General features: G+C 45.6%; 1 protein-coding gene across 2 annotated transcripts; it reads right to left on the bottom strand.

Moving 5' to 3' along the window:
- Positions 1–133: 133 nt before the first annotated feature.
- ca7 (carbonic anhydrase VII) lies at positions 134–18428 on the bottom strand. Of its 2 annotated transcripts, none has more exons than XM_042061787.1 (8): positions 18369–18428; positions 17406–17572; positions 16616–16813; positions 13629–13747; positions 13138–13233; positions 12403–12465; positions 11933–12088; positions 134–1658 (listed from the first exon to the last, which is right to left on the bottom strand). In XM_042061787.1, the coding sequence occupies exons 2-8, from the start codon at positions 17440–17442 to the stop codon at positions 1536–1538; spliced, it is 792 nt and encodes a 263-aa protein (XP_041917721.1). In that variant the 5' UTR covers positions 17443–17572; positions 18369–18428; the 3' UTR covers positions 134–1535. The 2 variants fall into 2 exon arrangements, with proteins under 2 accessions (XP_041917721.1, XP_041917722.1); XM_042061788.1 differs by having other exon boundaries at positions 17406–17492.
- Between the last annotated feature and the right edge of the window lie 44 nt (positions 18429–18472).

The following is an 18472-nucleotide window of genomic DNA, read 5'->3' as shown; positions in this document are numbered from 1 at the left end:
ACACAGACACAGACACACACACACACACAGACACACACAGAGACACACACACACACACAGAGACACACACACACACACACACACACACACAGAGACACACATACACACACACACACAGAGAGACACACACACACAGAGAGACACACACACACACACACACACACACAGACACACACACACACACACACACAGAGACACACACACAGAGACACACACACACACACAGACACACACACACAGACACACAACCACCAGTAGTGATTGCTCTGGGGATGTTGGGACCTAATTTTCCTTTCTTAAGTGTGTGTGGTACTATATTCATCACTCTGACCTTCAAAGGCCCACACATAAAAAAGGAACGTTCCATTACGGTAAAAGCATGGGAGTGATATATTACAGGAGAGGCAAAACATGCATACAAACCAGGCCGCATCACCTCTGTGCTTGGTGATGTGCTATGGCATGTCCCCTGCACAAAACTGTCAAAAATCATCCTTCCTCCGTCAGCCGAGCATCCTCGCAAGTAACAACGCTAGCTATGGCATCCATGATCAAAGCAGCGTCACATACATTCTGGAGTTTTATTTTTATTTATTTATTATATTTTTATACGTTTTATTTTTCGGTGTCGGTGCCATCGCGTTGGCTGCCTGTAGCCCTAGCGTGTGAGTGCTAAGCTGTACTACTGTAGGATCAGTTTCAAAGACCCGTCTGCCCTAATGAGATGGACTCGGTGAAGATGCCTATCAGGATTTAATCTGAGACCCCTTTCATGGTCATGGGCAGTTGCTGCATGGACTTAGGCCTTATTACGGGACCCCTCCACCTCAGTCATCTCCAACAAAGCAGCAGATCGAGGGGAAAGGCCCCTGCGCCAGTAATCCTGTTTGCGGCTGTCGGTCAAGCGTTACGTGAAAAGATCGCCGACATTCAGGATGCAGATCCGTTTGCACAAGCCTTAATCAATGAGGATCAACACGGATCTCATGAAGGAGGCAACGGCAAACAGGGAGGGGAGGCGAGGTCACAACCCACATAGCAACAACCAAGGATCGTCTCAAGCACCGTCGGCCACTTCTTACAGTAATCCTAAAGAAACTCACAACGCCTGTTTACAACTGATTGATGGCGACAGAGCAAAGAGTCACTCAAGACTTTACAAAGTAGAGATTACATATAGGGTAAGCACACACACTGAGTTTTCAGTTCTTTACTTTGAGCTCATGGTCAGCAGTCAATTAAACTGAAACCATAATCATCCATAGAGCCCAAAGCAGGAGCCTAAAGTCTTTCTATGCTACAAAGACCTTCTGGATGCATAGCCAGATATGCAGGATTGGGTAAGACGGCATTTGCATGAAGCCTTGAAGGCTTTTTTCTATAGAAAATTCAGTTGTTTTCGGTTACAATTAACCTATATAAATGTTGTGTAACCAAAATGATGGGGAGCGCTTCTACTGTAGATTATTCTCTGGAGCAGAGAGAAAGAGTGCAGGAGATGTAGTGCTGGCCAGAGGGGTTGGCATGGGATGGGGTTATTTGAAGGAGGCCAGGACCTTTCTGCCCTTGAGGGGTTGCGGCGGTCGGAAGTTGTTTTCCATCCTCTTCCTCTGTTCCTCCTCCTCACCGCTGAACAACAGCAGTCGAAACTTCCCCATCTGAAGGGTAGAGAGAAGCAGAGAGAGAGAGGAAATGGATCAAAACAATCCATGTTGTAAGTGCAAGACACACAAGGCATACCTGTCAATCAATGTTAATCAGATTGAGAAGATCAAAGCATCTCACTCAGTGGTCTCTGCCCCCTTTCTCTTATATCTCTCTCACATACACACACAGGAGAGCAGTCCATGCCTGAGGCATGCAGACAGCATGCCGTGCCACCAAAGCTGCCCTTAATTAAATTTCCCATAAGCCCTCAGTGCAGCACTGGCCACTGGATGGCTGAACACAGGGGGGTGGTGAACTGAGAGATTCCTATAGAGAACAATCCTAGAGAGAGTCCAACACATTCAGTCTGTATTCTGTAGTTAGGTACAGTCTGTGAGTTCAACTGTAGAGAGAGACTAAGGGCCAGATGTACTAACGCTTTTGCGCCCACTTCAGGCGTATTTGTTTCGCAACGGGCGTGTAAAATCATTATGAGGTATGTACAAACAGGCCGCAATGATGTAAAAGCGCAAACTGCCTGTCGCGGAGCTGAAAGTGGCAGATTGCGTTTGTCATGTCATGCATATGCATTCATGTGAGGATCCAGGGGAAAGTGGGAGTTTAGTGTAAAAAGATGGGAGGGGAAGAGTAAAGAGCGCCTAATTATGTATTCTGCGGTATGTACAAAGACTGCTCCTGAAAGTCTATTCTGCGCCTAAATACTTCCGCCTTGTAAAAGCAGGTGTTAATCCAAATTGCAGTTCAATGAGTCAATAACAGAACCTTTCAAAGACAACAGAATCGCTATTTAGAGCACCAGTTTTGTAAGTCTTTGTACTATCCAAAAGCAACATTAACTTTCGTTGGCCTTTCGAATGTCTTACTTTCACGTCACTTTCCTACTTGCTAGATTTGACCAATCTACCATAGCCTACGTGCACAAGTAGTTTGAGTAGAACTACTGATATTCATTATCTCCCTGCTTGTTGACATCATATCACATGGTATTATTTCATGATCGCTGAACGTTTGATTCTTTTTAATGTTGTCATCAACTTCATTCAACTGCGCTTGTATGTAGGCGCTGCCATTCAGTTGTGGACGTTCGTAAATTGTGTTTATGGGCGGAGAAAGGCAGAGAAAGGCGCAGTTTACACTAAGGATTGAACGATTGATAAATACGACGGAAACTTGGGTCTGACAGCGTTCGCAATCTGCGGTTTGTCCATGGCGCTGATAACGCTACATTCGCAAATGTACGTACATCTGGCCCTGAGACTCTGGGTGTTATCTCGGGTAAGAGGGAGACCAGTGTTCTGTTCATGGGGTGAAACCACACCATCATCCACTTAGGAATCAACACCTTTTACAACAGGTCATATGAAAATGTACATCTCTCACTATGAAATGTGAAATGCATACAGTTTACATATAACAGAAAACAATATGATTACAAATGCAAATCATGCTGTTTGTATCATTGTCTAATCTCTAGTTTGTTGAGTGTTCAGTGTTTCAGTGAAGTCAGTGACTTGAACTGCTGCTGGCGTTGCCGTCACTAAGACCTGGGCCCTGGCGAGACCCAGAGCCTGAGAGAAGCATGCTGCCACTGCAGTAACTGGAGTCGGAGGAGAAGCATGCTGCCACTGCAGTAACTGGAGTCGGAGGAGATCCTCGGCATGTCTGAGGACTGCTCAAAAGCAGCACAAGCCACCAGGAGCAAATGTAGGCTTAGCAGGCCTTCAGGCTCTGCCCCATTTTCACTAATCATTAAGTCAGATCGGGAGGCCAACGGAAGAAGAGAAACAAGGGGAATAAAGGCTCCACAGAAAACGTGGAAATCTCTGAGGCTTACAAATAGGTTACATCTAAGAATCGGGGGCAATAATCTACGTATGGCATTTTGCACATATCATGTATTAACTGTTACAGGCCAGAAATTTTAAATGGCTAATTTTGTTAAAAAGGATTAAATAGATGCAAATTAACAGAACTTGTAACCATTTGTTGAATCTGAAGTCTTTGGTATATTGTATATTGCTTGCTTATGGTTTAACTAGGGAATAAAAAAAAAAGATTTATTTCCACATTTTTCCATTTGGTGTGAATTTTCAATGAACTCTAAACGTGACGTAAATAGTATTTCCAGCATGTGTTGAGTTATATAAGAGTCTGAAGCCCTCTTAAGGTCAGAGTGACGTGGAAGTGGGAGTGTGTGTAGGTAGGGGCTGGACACAAGGGAACCGGACGATGCAGTAAGGGCACAAGTCCTGAACGGAGCTCCTTACTGAACAAAGAGGCCTTTTGACCATTTTGGTAAGAAGGATTACCTACTGCTACTGTTGATCAGTGTGTTTCTGCTTTAGCCAGACCCCCCCCCCCCCCCCCACACACACACACAGTACCATGATCAGACAAAATAGATGTTTCATTTATTCAAAATTCATCTATAATGGCTGTGCCTTGACATTACAGAACTCATTACAAGAATAAAGTATAACCTTTACATAGGTAAGTGGTGTTGACTCTGTCTCTCTTACTTTTGGACTCGGTCTTGACTTGGACTCAAACCTGTCTTGACTTTGTCTCGACTAGCCCTGGTCTTGGACTTGTCTTGGACTACAGCCCTGCATTCTTCTCTATAACTGGACACTCATGCTTAATGTAAATGTAAATCAGGTTTCTAGGCCAAGTGCCGTATTTTCCGGATCATAAGTCACACTTTTTTTCACAGTTTGGCTGGCCCTGCGACTTATAGTCAGGTGCGACTTATATATGAAAAAAATATATAATTGAACATGCATTTAAATGTTAATTCATATTAACGGACATGAACCCTACATGAAACATTACTGTCTAGCGCGAGAGAGCGCTCTCAAATGCACAAGTTCTGTGCACTTTCAGTCAGAGATTAGTGGTAGCGCTATGCCAGAAGCACATGTGCATACCTAAATCATCAAATTATAGCCGGGCCTCAGATTCGGACAAATAAAGGCCAGTAATAATTTTGTTTCAATTTAACTCATAAAAGAGCTCTTCTTAATATTTTATATTGTTGCCAATGAAAAGTCATTGTCTTACACAACTAGTCTCCAACATGTTGCTCTCAAGCTACCAGTTGCATGCCGCCCCCATGAGCTTGCCAGAGGCTGAAGCAGTATTTAAACACAATTGTTGCTGCCAGGCATCAGCCTACGGATTTTATAAAAAAAAGTAAATCATGCAGAATTAAAAAAAAAAAAAAAAAACTAAATTTAGGCTATCGTAGACCTCTTTGGCTATAAGGAATAAGGTTTCCATTTCAACACAACACATGTCCCATGAATAAATGAAAGTGGATGCCTTATACATATATGCCTTATACTTATACTTAATACATGAACCGTCAAATACCCCACAGATTTCCGTGGTCATCAGTCCCGATATTTAGCAATATCAAACAGTACAAGCCATGCCCCAAATAAAGGTGCTATGCTTTGTGCAGCCTAAATTTCAAGACTCCCGCCCAGGGTAGGAATTTCACGGCGGCCACGACGGCCATGGCCGTCGTAGCCCCTTGCATTGGCCGTGATGTCCCTTTGAAAATCAGAGGTTTACAGGCCACGGTGGCCTTGGTGCCCCCTTCTTTCAATATTCTGCTTTGCGTCCTACTAATAGCAATATTTATTTAGCCTGTGGCCTGTCAAAACAATCTTAGCATTCACAGCGCAAATTAATTTACTGTAGTATTTTACGCAGTGGAGAAAGTGACAGTGCAAGAAAGAAAGTGCGTCCAAATTCACCCATTCTTCTCAGTTGAACTACTCGCGAAGTAGCCTACTCATCACACAGACATCACAAGTATCACATGAAAGGGCTTTTTCTCAGCTTTTAAACGATGTTAGCCGCTAATTGCTGTCGTGAACGGTTCGCGAGAAAAGTAAATAATATCATTCAATTTAATCATAAATTCTACTGAAGGTTTTGCGTCCATCTTCCTACCCATTCATCTCGGTGGAATACTTCACGAAACCTTCGTTTAACACAAGACAAACCATATATCAGAATAAACAGCAGACCTTACCGAACAGAAAGGTGTAAAGCAGCCCCCTGTACAGTTAGCCGTTCCAGAGTAATCCCATTTTGAATTTGCAGTAAATTTCAACATACACGGATGTCTCCAAATTTGCGCTTTAAGTTTTACACTGTGTTTAAATTGTTCCACATTATAACGGGCCAAATACAAAATAAATTTACAAAATAAGATTTCTGTAAATATTAGATGATCAGATGATTTACAGTTCTATGTAATATGACATGTTTCATGTTTTTGTAATGTTTCATACAGTGATGCAGGTCTACTGCAGTGAATAGGCTAAATACAACTTTGATCATTTTTATAGCCTACTACTGGTTAACTTTGGCCTTTGTGCCCCCCACCAAATATGCCCAACTGAAGGCCAAGTGGCCTTGCCCCCAGAATGGTGAAATTCCAAGCCTGCTCCCGCCATAAGGATTTGAGGATTTACGATAGTCTGTCTCCTAAACATTCCTCACCCGTTATCTAGACATGCAGGACAACATTTTACAACAAAACTCACTGCCATGTAGGCTAATATTTGATCACTGTTTTGCTACTAATTATATTTCACATAATGAATACACACACTAGAAAGTGAAAGTAGGCCTACTATGCGCTCCGTGTCTGTAGGCTATCTGTCTGTTCACGTCCGCAATCGATTATAACGTTCCTCAAATGGAGAACACATCCGTTAGGCGGTCATGCTTCTGTGTTCGCAAAATTCCTGACGGTTCCTGATCGCTAAACGTTTGTTTTCCTTTCCTGTCGATCGCAGTTGATGTAGAAGCACCTAGGCTATAATTTGACTTAAGCGGTGAGAGAGGGAGAGAGGCACCCGCAAAGTGGTCCTGAGCGCGCGTGTGTGTGTATGGGGTTCAATTGAAGTCAGAGTTGGTCCGTCCAGTCAGTAGTCACGCTTTCAGGACTCCATTAATGGATTAATGTTATTAGTCAGTGCTGTAACGTGTGGGAATTTCTCTCATTATGATGGAGTTGTGGGACTTTTATTATTAAGCTCAATACTGTAGCGATCTTACCCTCAGACAAGATTCACCTTTGGCCAGGACGGCCATTTATTTGGCCAGGACGGCCATTTATTGGAACAGGAAGACTCATACGTACACAGACAACTACATAGGGCAACACAGGGGTAGTCTCAGCCGCACATGTAACACACAACAAGGGTTTACCACACACATCAACACGAGGATAAACACATGAGGTACAACCAAAGAGACTAACACGCTAACAAATACACAACATGGTAAACGTAACTACAACTATTATAACCGACATTACACATTCTAGCATTCACTCGCACTGCATTCTGGGAGACATGTACATCCACCGACGCTACATAACCCCCTCCCGAGCCATTGTCGTCCCCGGCAATGACCGCTCAGCTCACCGCTCGCAGTGGCGTCGGTGTCAGTCCCAGTGCTTAGTCCAAGTGACCGGAAAGCCTCCGGCTGCACGATAACCCCTCCCGACTGGAAGGGCTCTCGGCTGCCTTGGTCACGTCAGTTCTCCCACGAACAAGCACCAGAACCGGCCAGACGTGGGTTGTGGTGTCGCTTGGGCCCTCGGTTTCCCGCCGTGCAGCTGCGCTACCTCAAACAGCAGCAAACAGTCCCACTGCAAGCCGAACCCCCGGATACGCTGGAACCCCTGGACGTTCGGTAGCCCCTTCTGGCTACTGTGACAGCTCGTGGCCGTTGCCACCTGTCCACAGTGTGCCGATCTCCAGGCGGTCAGCAGTCCACGTCGAGGTCCCTCCTCGCGCTGCCCTCTTGTATAACTTTTGTCGGCTGTCTCTCGAGCACAACGATGCTCCACTGTGGCGGGAAATGGAGACCCCGACCCTCCCAGCAGGCTCGGGACACACAGGAACTCACACACAAAACATGAAAAACATTGCGTAGACTTGCGTCAACCGGAACGTGCGCACTTCAAATCTCAACAGTCCACCTAACGATAGCTCCCAAGGCTCTACAGGTCGACGTTACCCTCTTGGTCACTAGCTGGAGCACCGCAAGCTCCCGAACTAGCAGCTATGACTCAATCACACTCTCGACCGGCAGCTGATGCTCTGGAAGTTCTTCAGTAGCTGGCGGTGTAAACACAGCCGCTCTGGTCGTGTTCCAAGGTCGTCAGAGAGTTCGTGTTCTCTATGAATGAGATCCTCGGATGACGGCAGCATCGACATCGGTGTCGAGCCGGGAACTTCTTGCCAGCCGCGGACACTTCCGCGACATCAGCCGGGGCCGCTTCCTCCAGCGCTGGCAGCTCTCGTCGGCTGTGCAGGGCTGGTCCCGCTGGTCGCCTGCACAGGTCCCGCGCCGGGCCGGAAGGTCCTCCATCCTCCGCAGTGGCGAGCTCAGCGAGCTGGCTAGTCCTTAAAAGGACAATTGGAACATCTGCTGAGGTTCGCCGCCATCTTGCTGGTCTGGTCTTCGGCCTTCTTCTCCATCTTGATCTGGCGTAGATCTTCGCACCTCGGGAGGGGCCCCATCCCACTTCTAACACCAATGTAGCGATCTCACCCTCAGACAAGACTCACCTTTGGCCAGGACGGCCATTTATTGGAACAGGAAGACTCATACGTACACAGACAACTACATAGGGCAACACAGGGGTAGTCTCAGCCGCACATGTAACACACAACAAGGGTTTACCACACACATCAACACATGAGGTACAACCAAAGAGACTAACACGCTAACAAATACACAACATGGTAAACGTAACTACAACTATTATAACCGACATTACACATTCTAGCATTCACTCGCACTGCATTCTGGGAGACACTCATTCAATGTTAAACGTGTACATCCACCGACGCTACAATACTTAATAACTTATGCGCAATACCCGCAATCCCGCGCTGAAATTTAGGCCCTGGTTTTAAATGCGCATATTGACCCTGGTTTTAGGGGCCGTTTATATGAGAACGATTGCGAAGGAAGACGACAAAATATTTTATCATAAGTGCCAAAGAGCCTTGATTACCTCTCTGGCTAAACTGTCAAATTAGAATGTCTGCGCGTGACGTACCGGGGTTCTATCACACCACCACCCAGCGGTCTGGAATGCATATCCAATCGAATATCACATACTCTTGCGTCTTCATATTGTAATGTCGGCGCACAAGACATTGTTAGCGTTCTCCCACGCAGGGCATGCTGGGATACGGGAGCGAACATTTGGGGGTTTATGTCTGTATTTCTCGTCTTTAGATTAGCGTCTTTATTGTAACATGTTTCCCTTTTAGTTCTCTCTCGTGTGTGATCCTTTTTGTGTGGGGGGCTGCGTCCTTCCCTGTATGTGTAGTGTGTGTGTACTTGACCTGCTCCGTGTGTATTGTGTTCTGTGTCTGAGTCCCTGCTCTCGTTCTCAGCTAATAAACCTTTTGATTGGATAACTGAGTGTGTCGCTATCAAATTGTTATATTGGTGTCGGAAGCAACTTTCGAACATGGCCTCCACTCACTCAGCGAGAGAAGCTGGGAGCGGGAGACCTCACCACTGGGTGGAGGCACACGCAAGAGGATCCGGAGAGAGCCTTGTAAGTGCTGGTAAAAAACTCGGGGCCTTCTATCGCTGCTGCCGACGGAGGAGAGGTGCTGCCGTCTGGACCTGCCTGCTGCCATGGAAGGAGATCTTGCCGGAAGAGGGGCCTGAAGAAGCGTTCGTGGAGAAGACGACGCAGGCCTGGGCAGTGACTCCGCACCGGGCAGTTCGAGGCTGGAGCTGGCGGTGGCCGCGTGGAGTGAGCAGAGCCGAGGGAGAGCGGCGAGGAAGAGGTTCCTGGATGACCGACGGTTGGCAGAGGTACTGGGGGCAGCGAACTCCTGACGGTGGGGCAGCTTCGACGGAAAGGCCCTCTGAACTTAAAACGTTTGGGTGCGTGTGAGAGGCACCGTGCTGTGTGGGCGCCTGTTCTAGGATGGCAATGGCTTGTTGGGGGAGCTATGTAACGTCGGCGCACAAGACATTGTTAGCGTTCTCCCACGCAGGGTATGCTGGGATACGGGAGCGAACATATGGGGGTTTATGTCTGTTTCTCCCTAGTTTTGAGTGTAATGTTAGCGTCTTTATTGTAACATGTTGATGGCGACAACTGTGTGTGTCGCCATCAAATCGTTACAATATAAACAAAGATTTCCCCTTGAGAATGCTCGTCTAAACGCGAATAAAAAAATGAAGACACTTCTGTGTCTTCTCTTTTCATCGTCACCGTATAAACGTAGCCTTATATGCGCTCTCTCGGAGGTGGCCAGCCGAGTGTTTCTTCTGCTGCCAGCTTGTGCCAATATATCGTCCAAAATGCTTGCTTGCATTGCATTCTACACATTTTTAGCTAAATTCTCATTTTTAGCTGAATTTTCAACTCGTCAGCAGCCATCGGCTTGCCTCTTGCCACTATTCACTCCTTCGTCTTCATTAACATTCTCAATATTTTTGGCCTCTGTGTCCAGTTACATCTGTGTGTTCTTGGTCTTGGATTTTGTGAAATACATTTCTAAATATCACCCGCTTCCTGCAGCTTTGGTCTGCACGTCTTCTTAACACCGCATCTTTTTCTCTCTCGTGGGCATTTCATCTGCTGCCGGCTTGTCACTCCACATCGCCCAAAATGCTTGATTGCATTGCATTCTCTACATTGTTAGCTAAATATTAATGTACCACATCAACATTTTTGTTCAGTGAATCTTTTGTAAATTGCTTTACAATTACCTTCGGGCCTATAGGTCTATGCCTGGCTTGCTTCGGTCAGGTCCTTTTAAAACCATGTTTTTCTCTCTCATGAACATTTAATCTGCTGCCAGCTTGTGACTCCACATCGCCCAAAATGCTTGATTGCATTGTATTCTCCACATTTTAGCTAAATTTTGGTGTACCACATGGCAAATTTCTTTCAGTGAATCGAATCGAAATGCGACTTATAGTCCAGTGCGACTTATGTATGTTTTTTTCCTGTTCATGACGCATTTTTTGACTAATGCAACTTATACTCCAGAGCGACTTATAGTCCGGAAAATACGGTATACTTGCGTATACAAGGAATTTGGTCTCTGCATTTATCCCATCCGTGAATTAGTGAACACACAGTGAGGTGAAGCACACACTAACCCGGAGCAGTGAGCTCCCTTGCTACAGCGGCACTCGGGGAGCAGTGAGGGGTTAGGTGTCTTGCTCAAGGACACTTCAGCCGTGGATGTGGGCATGGGAGAGCAGTGCTCGACAACTTCCCCCACCCACATTTTTCCTACTGGTCTGTGATCGAACCAGCAACCCTTCGGTTCCAAGCCCTAACCAGCAGGCCACGACTGCACACACACACACACACACCCTGACCACCATGAACCCCAGGAGTAAGGAGAACAAAAGAAGAAAGTATAAGGAGATATTTGAGTATTATGATCAATGATCATCCACAATCTGGAGGAATTCACAACCCTTCAGCTTCTTCTGGCTGACCAGATACATTAGGATCTGGACATTCAGAGACAACTAATCCAACAAGACAAAGAAGGGATGAATAAATGATAGCATTGGATGATTGTAGTGATGGTCCGATACCGATACTGGCATCGGGCCGATAAAAATAAAAAATAAAAAAAAGTCCCCGATACCACCCACCGATACTTACGGTTTCCACACACACACACACACACACACACACACACACACACACACACACACACACACACACACACACACAGACGGTGTGCCCAGTACCATGATCAGACAAAATAGATTCATTTCATTTATTCAAAAATCATCTTTTGATCATCAGAATTAGTTTTTTCGCCTCGACTCGGTCTTTCACACACACACACATTAAAGAGAACACGGCAAAAGGGAGGAAAGCGTGAGATGAACAGAGGAAGAGGCATCTGCGGCCAGACAACTTTGCCAAGCCGTCTGGTCCGGTTTCCTCCTGGTCAAATCATGTGGTCTGCTCATGTGACCACCAATTTTCCACACATCACATAAAACACTAGCCATTTCCATAGTTGTGCCTCACCCCAACACTCTCTCTCACACACACACTCTCTCTCTCACACACACATTCTCTCTCTCTCACACACACATTCTCTCTCTCTCACACACACATTCTCTCTCTCTCACACACACATTCTCTCTCTCTCTCTCTCACACACACACACACACGAGGTCTAGGCAAGGTGCTCTGACAACCACATTAACTGCCCCTCACCTGTTTCTCGGACACCATGATCGGCTCCTGGAGAACAAGCCAGGTGACGCTCTCGTGCAGGGGGGGAGTAGTCAGGGATCCGGGGTAGGTCCAGAAGTTGAGGTTGTCGGGCAGAAGGCATTTGGGGTTGAAGCCTTTGAAGTCCACCATCGTTCCCTAAGAAGGAAAGCAGCCACCAAACCTAACATGTCAAGATAGTTCAGCAAGTCCACTACAGTAAATGCACACCTGGTGGTCATGGTGTTGGGGTATTGACGTTTATATATAAATACTGATTGTGTGCTGTGTCATTCAATGTGATTATTCATTTTTTTTTGTTACCACTCTAGCTCTCTAAATACTAAAAATAATATTTCAGGGCAGGTTATCAGCAGTGACAAATCAATCATATTCACTAATTAAAAGGAAATTATTAATGTTTGCAAACCCTCTCACCCAAAACATACAACCATCAAGGGAATCCCACGTACCTTGAACTTCACCATGTACATGGCGTCTGTTATCTTGTGCAATCCTCTGTGTTCATCTCCTGTCTAGGGACGTAGAAGAAAGAAACTAAAACACTGACAAGAATGGACCCAGCTGAAAGTGAAACTAATGTCATAGACTGTCATCCACGTTCCCCACTCTTCCTAATAGTGTCTCTTGTAATGATACAGCGCAGGCTTTTAGCTAGCATATTTATTCCACAGCTAAGTGGACAGTGACAGTATGGTGGCTGTGGTACAAGACAGATAATCAGGACCATAAGCAAACCGGCCATAAACTGCTGGCTACGAGGGGAGAGATTCAGCTTCAACAGCAGGAGTATCCCAAAGAGAAAAAATATGGCACAGGAAAAGAGCAATTGCCCATTTAGAGAGCAACAAGCCATTTAATATCCACATACCACTGTGTGTGTGTGTGTGTGTGTGTGTGCAGTGTTTCCCATACATTGACTTACAGGTATTTGTGGCGGCCCACCACAATATCAACATTGACCACCACACAATGATTTTCCAGGTTGTACTAAATTGTGCTTAAATCTGGTTAGCATCATAACGAGGCTGTGCTAATTTGTTAAAAACTGTTGCAGTCAAGTTAATTCTGCAAACCAACCACCACAAATGGAATTCAATTCTCTGGGAATCACTGGGGTGTGTGTGTGTGTGTGTGCGTGTGTAGCCTAGATTTTTGCCCACACATGCACAAATGCTCACACTGACCTCGAGAAAGATACCAAGGACAGCCAGGCCATCAGGAGCTGATGCTGCTTCCCCAAATGTCTTGTACTTGGAGGCATTCCAATGGACCAGATGTAGCTATGGACCGGAGGAGAGGAAGAGGAGGAGGAGGGGAAGATGAGGGAAGAGGAAGAGGGCTTACTGGGGGCACAGTGGAAGTCTACAAACAGGGAAATGTCACAGTGAAGAGGAATCTCTTGATGTACGGACGATATTATACAACGTCAGTTTCAGATCTTGGTCCTCTGCCCTGGCACACAATGCGTACTTAGCCGCTGTTTCAACAGCAGCGGAGGTTTCAACAGCACCTCATAACCATATGATGTAACACATTGTGGCACAAGGCTGTAGTCACACACTGCAGTCACACAGATCCAATCAGATTCATGGCTTCCAAAACATGCTTTGTCCAGCGGACAAACAGGCTGTCCGAGAGGCCTGGAGTTATTGTGTCACTGTGACTGTGTGCTCACCTCCGATGCAAAGGTCTTGCCGGCGACAGTGTGCTCAGAGCCATGGCAACCCTTGCCCCCCCAGTGGAAGTGAAACTGCTTCAGCCTGTAGGCGTTGTCCAGCGGGCCTCCCTGGATCACTGTCATGGCAACACAAAGAAGCATTATTATTATTATTATTATTAACCCAGTCACCCTGGCGATGCCCTGCTGAGCCCATGGCATGCCCAGCTGGCAGCTTGGCATGACCAGCTGCCACACAACAGACACGATCACCTCAGCAGGCATCTATGCATCATCAAGCGTGGAGACAGAGAGAGTAGTGCACAAAACAACAACTCTGTCCTTCTCCATGATAGTAAAACTGTTATGGCCTTGGCTGGGTTTCCATTCCAATAAGCTGCATTGTGCAATGGCCACTGTTTAATGACAGAGACAATGATGTTGAAAACTCTCATTGGTAGCACAATAAAACTATTGTGAAGTGCAGGTCCAACCAGTTAATCAAACTACACATTGCTAACACCCAGCACATGACATAAATGAAAATATGTAATGCATTGTGCCAAACGTGTGTTAGAAACATAAATAGCAATAAGAAGAATGCTCTAACGCACACTATTGACTTTACTCAATTTTATTCAGAGCGAACAGATATACCTGAGCAAACCTGAGGATGCTGTATGTGAAACGCATTGTTCGCTCTGAATTGAATTGAGTAAAGTCAATAGTGTGCGGTAGAGCGTTCTAATTATTGCTATTTAAGTTTGTTCCTGCAATCTACCTGCACCTAACCAGGCTGTGCGTGGACCCTGGGTTGATTTGATCTGTTAGGAACATGTCTCATCAATTCTGTTTCCACAGAATTACGCATGTAAGTAATTTCCACATATTGTTTCCATTTCATCATTCAGTATCATGACTGACTGCTTACCTTCTATCAATATCATTCATGTGTCTGTTGATTTTGTGTGTGTGTGTGTGTGTGTGAGAGTGTGAGAGAGAGAGAGAGAGAGAGAGAGAGAGAGAGAGCCTATCTGACATGGTTCAGAAGGGTGAAGAGACAGCTGGCAGTGTTGGGTGACTGAGATAATATCTCTGGTCCAGCTGCTCGGCTGGGCTTGTTGGCGACTAGAGGCCAGAGCCCTTCATTAGAGCGCCCCTCATGCCAGTGGATGCCACTCATGCCAGGCCAGTAGGTGTGAAAATCTCTCAAAACACCACTAGAGACAAGAGACCACACATGCCCCTCCCCCCCTCTCCCTCTCTCTCTCTCTCTCTCTCATAATGAAAACAGACAGCATAATTGACCAGACATTTGTCCCCAACTCATTGATTTAAACCTGAAGCATCTGTGGCTTTCAAGTCTTTAATAACAGCTGGGTATGTGCCAGCTGGGTATGTGCCAGTGTGTGTGTGTGTGTGTGTGTGTGTGTGTGTGTGTGTGTGTGTGTGTACATAGGATATAAGTTAGTCAGTCAGTCAACTATATTAAGCTATTGGTTCTGATAAAGTGTAGTTATGTGACTGTTACATGGCTACATGTATTGTGTGTGTGTGTCCATGTTTGTGTGTGCACATAGATAGGAGTGTACTCAGTCATGAAATGACTCGCTAAACCAGAGAGTTCCCTAAACAGGCACCGGCATACTGTTTGGGGCAGCCGTGGCCCTCTGGATTTGTAACCGGAGGGTTGCCGGTTCGAGCCCCGACCAGTGGGCCACGGCTGAAGTGCCCTTGAGCAAGGCACCTAACCCCTCACTGCTCCCCGAGCGCCGCTGTTGTTGCAGGCAGCTCACTGCGCCGGGATTAGTGTGTGCTTCACCTCACTGTGTGTTCACTGTGTGCGTTTCACTAAGTCACAGATTTGGTTAAATGCAGAGACCAAATTTCCCTCACGGATCAAAAGAGTATATATACTTATACTTTATGTTGTGTTTGATGACACATCAGGTCAGTCCCCTTGACTGTCTTTAGAGTACACACTGAGGCCCAGCTACTGCATACCATAGACATATAAGAAACTGCAATGACTATACCACTGAGACACAGCTCAGCAGTTGCACATCTGTGTTTAACCTTTCAAAGTACATCTTTTAGTACACGTTAGCCATTATAAAGTAGACATGGCCTCAACGCTAATCATATCACTGTGGGAGTAATATTGCTGATGTGTACAGTGATTTATAAGGTTATGTTCCAAGATCGGACTTGTGGAAGTGGAAAACAATGGCTTTGAGTCTGACACAGAGAGCCAGGTCCAATCTACAACATGATAAAAGCTGATAAAAACTAGCAGCCAAATCACAGCGGGGTTATGTAAATATTATGGCTCCTTAAGAATTAAATACACTTTTTGATAAAACAATAACATGTCCTCAATAATGAATAGTGAACATTTTCCAGCCTACATGGACATTTAAACTAGTATACTAAACAATGGTTGAATGTGCATACTGAATGAGTATTAGGTTTTAAAATAAGTGGATTAGCACAACTGTTTTACACAGAAAGAGAACACGTGTGTGTGTATGTGTGTGTGTGTGAGTGTGTGTGTGCTAAACAATGGTATGGCATGTGTAACCACACCAGTCTATGCAAAGAACATGGACAGGGCTTGTGGTGACTCTTAGGCAAAGGTGAATCACCAGCATCATGCTATTCAAATCATACATTTTCACACCTCAGGACTAATATTTTCCAAGGTCTCGTATTAGAACTCCCTCTCACCAAAATGGGGTCATCCTCAAGGACTGGCTATGGTCTGTGGGCCCTACCGGGCAGGCACTTCTGTTCTCTGTGCTGAAAGAGGTGAGGTGAGCTTAAAGGGATCAGGCTAAGAATAAGCCCCAACCTACAAACCCTAAACCCCACCAGAGCTGGGTGACATCACAGACCCAGGTCGCCTGCCAGTCAGTCACATGATGTCACCTGTCAAGGTATGGCAGGTAAACTGGTTGGTGGGTGAGTAGGTGTCGGTGATCACGTCTCCTCTCTGGTCTCCTTACCCGATCGGTCGTCCGAGTCCTCGAACTCCACCACAACCGAGTGGCCGTTATTGGAGATGCTGGTGGATGTGCAGTTCTCATAGGACAGGAAGATGGGGGGCAGGTTGGCATCGTAGACCGTTTCCGTGGGGACAATGTCGATGGGAGACTGGCGGTTGCCCTGGGCGATGGGGTAGTCTTTATGCCATGCAGAAGGGCCTGAGAAAGACACAGATGGGCAGAGGGTAGAATCACACAAGTGCAGAAACTGGTCCCATAAAAAAAAGATACATTTCAAAGTCATGAAGTCACAAAAACCTTTCGTTAATGACCCAGAAGATGAGATCACAGGTGAACAAGCCGTCAACCTTCAACCCCGTCTAAAGCATTTTTATAATCCATAGGTGTACCATCATTACAGCATATCAGTGTACCCAATGACCATTATACCAAATGAGCTCACAAAGACTGCCCTATGCCTTTCTGTGCCCTTCTGTTTCTGTCTGATGGATTGCCTCTGCCTTTCTTGACAATGCATTATGAATCCAATTGAAAGACAAAGGAGCTCACGTCCAAGCCACGTGCAAAGTAGGCTACTTCTTAATCCCTGTGCCCTGCTTTACGAACATGAAAGAGGACTTGGAGTTCTGTCTTGATACAATAGTTACTGACCAATGGTAGGCTACTACTCAGTGCGTTCCTCTGAAGTTACAATTCCTATCTTCAAAAGATCTCTGACTGACCGCAAGAGATGATGATTTAATCTGCAGGAAACGTGCATACTGCTGGCACACTCGCTTAATTAACTTACCGTCCTCCTCTCCGTATCCCCAGTGGTGTCCGGTCATTTCGAGGAATTCCTCTTGGCACTTGGCTTCTCAGCTGCAACACACTCTGGCTGCGTGGGTATTTCCAAACAACGGGGGCGCTGGTGAACTGATGAATGAATGGAGTTTCGCAGAAATGCCCTGACTGAAGCTTGAGGGAGAGATGGGGCAACTGAAAGCTTTTTGTGAGCGCGTGTAGTATGAGGCAAGTGTAGTTATCCTCTCTTACCACGCCCCCTCAGAATCCTCTTGCTCAAAGATATTCTCAAAACGTAGTAGGTTGCCACAAGCTGTTGCGTGCGTGATGTTAGTGCTGAGCATTACGGTTACACAATGCAACAGAATTATTCCCCTCATTTTTAGGTAATTGAAAAGGGAATATTAAGGAGATTTTATCATGGGGGGGTAATTACAGGGTTGGCAACTCGGTGTTCTGACAAATTAGGCTGAATAAAGGGATCAGATTTTCACAATTAGGCAGAGGCTGACATCCCGGGTTCAGAATATAAAAGGCCTACCATTTAGTAAAGCAGCTCATCCTAAACAGACAGGTGGATCAAATAATTAGTGATATCAGCTGTGTTAAGTGCACAGGTAGAACGAATTAAGGACATGTCTGGACCCGGGATGTCCGCCTCTGCAATAGCCTAGGCCTACATTAAAGATAGTAAAAGATTGATGAAGGCTAATATTTTGAATCTGTTTCTCACCATATATCAAGGCATGCATACCACATTATGTATTTGAAACAATTGGGGCATAGCACCTCAGCCACGAGAAAAGTCTAATTGGCGGTAGGATATTTTGCCTTTTTAATCACAATGGCATAGCCTACAATATACCTAAATGTACATTATTATTTGCGTAATATAATAAACATATTCACAACTATTCTTAATACAATAATCTTTCGTAACGAAAATCAATAGATAATACAGTGTATTTACCTAAAGCTGTAGCCAGAGCCATCTGGCTGTAGCCTACTTGTAGCGGGCTTAGAATTTACAGAGCTCAGTAAGTGCGCCCTCTCGTGGTATAAATTGAAATTACA

The sequence above is a fragment of the Alosa sapidissima genome, chromosome 14 (genome assembly GCF_018492685.1).
Source record: "Alosa sapidissima isolate fAloSap1 chromosome 14, fAloSap1.pri, whole genome shotgun sequence".
Lineage (NCBI taxonomy): Eukaryota > Metazoa > Chordata > Actinopteri > Clupeiformes > Clupeidae > Alosa > Alosa sapidissima.
This window is presented reverse-complemented; position numbering and strand designations above follow the sequence as displayed.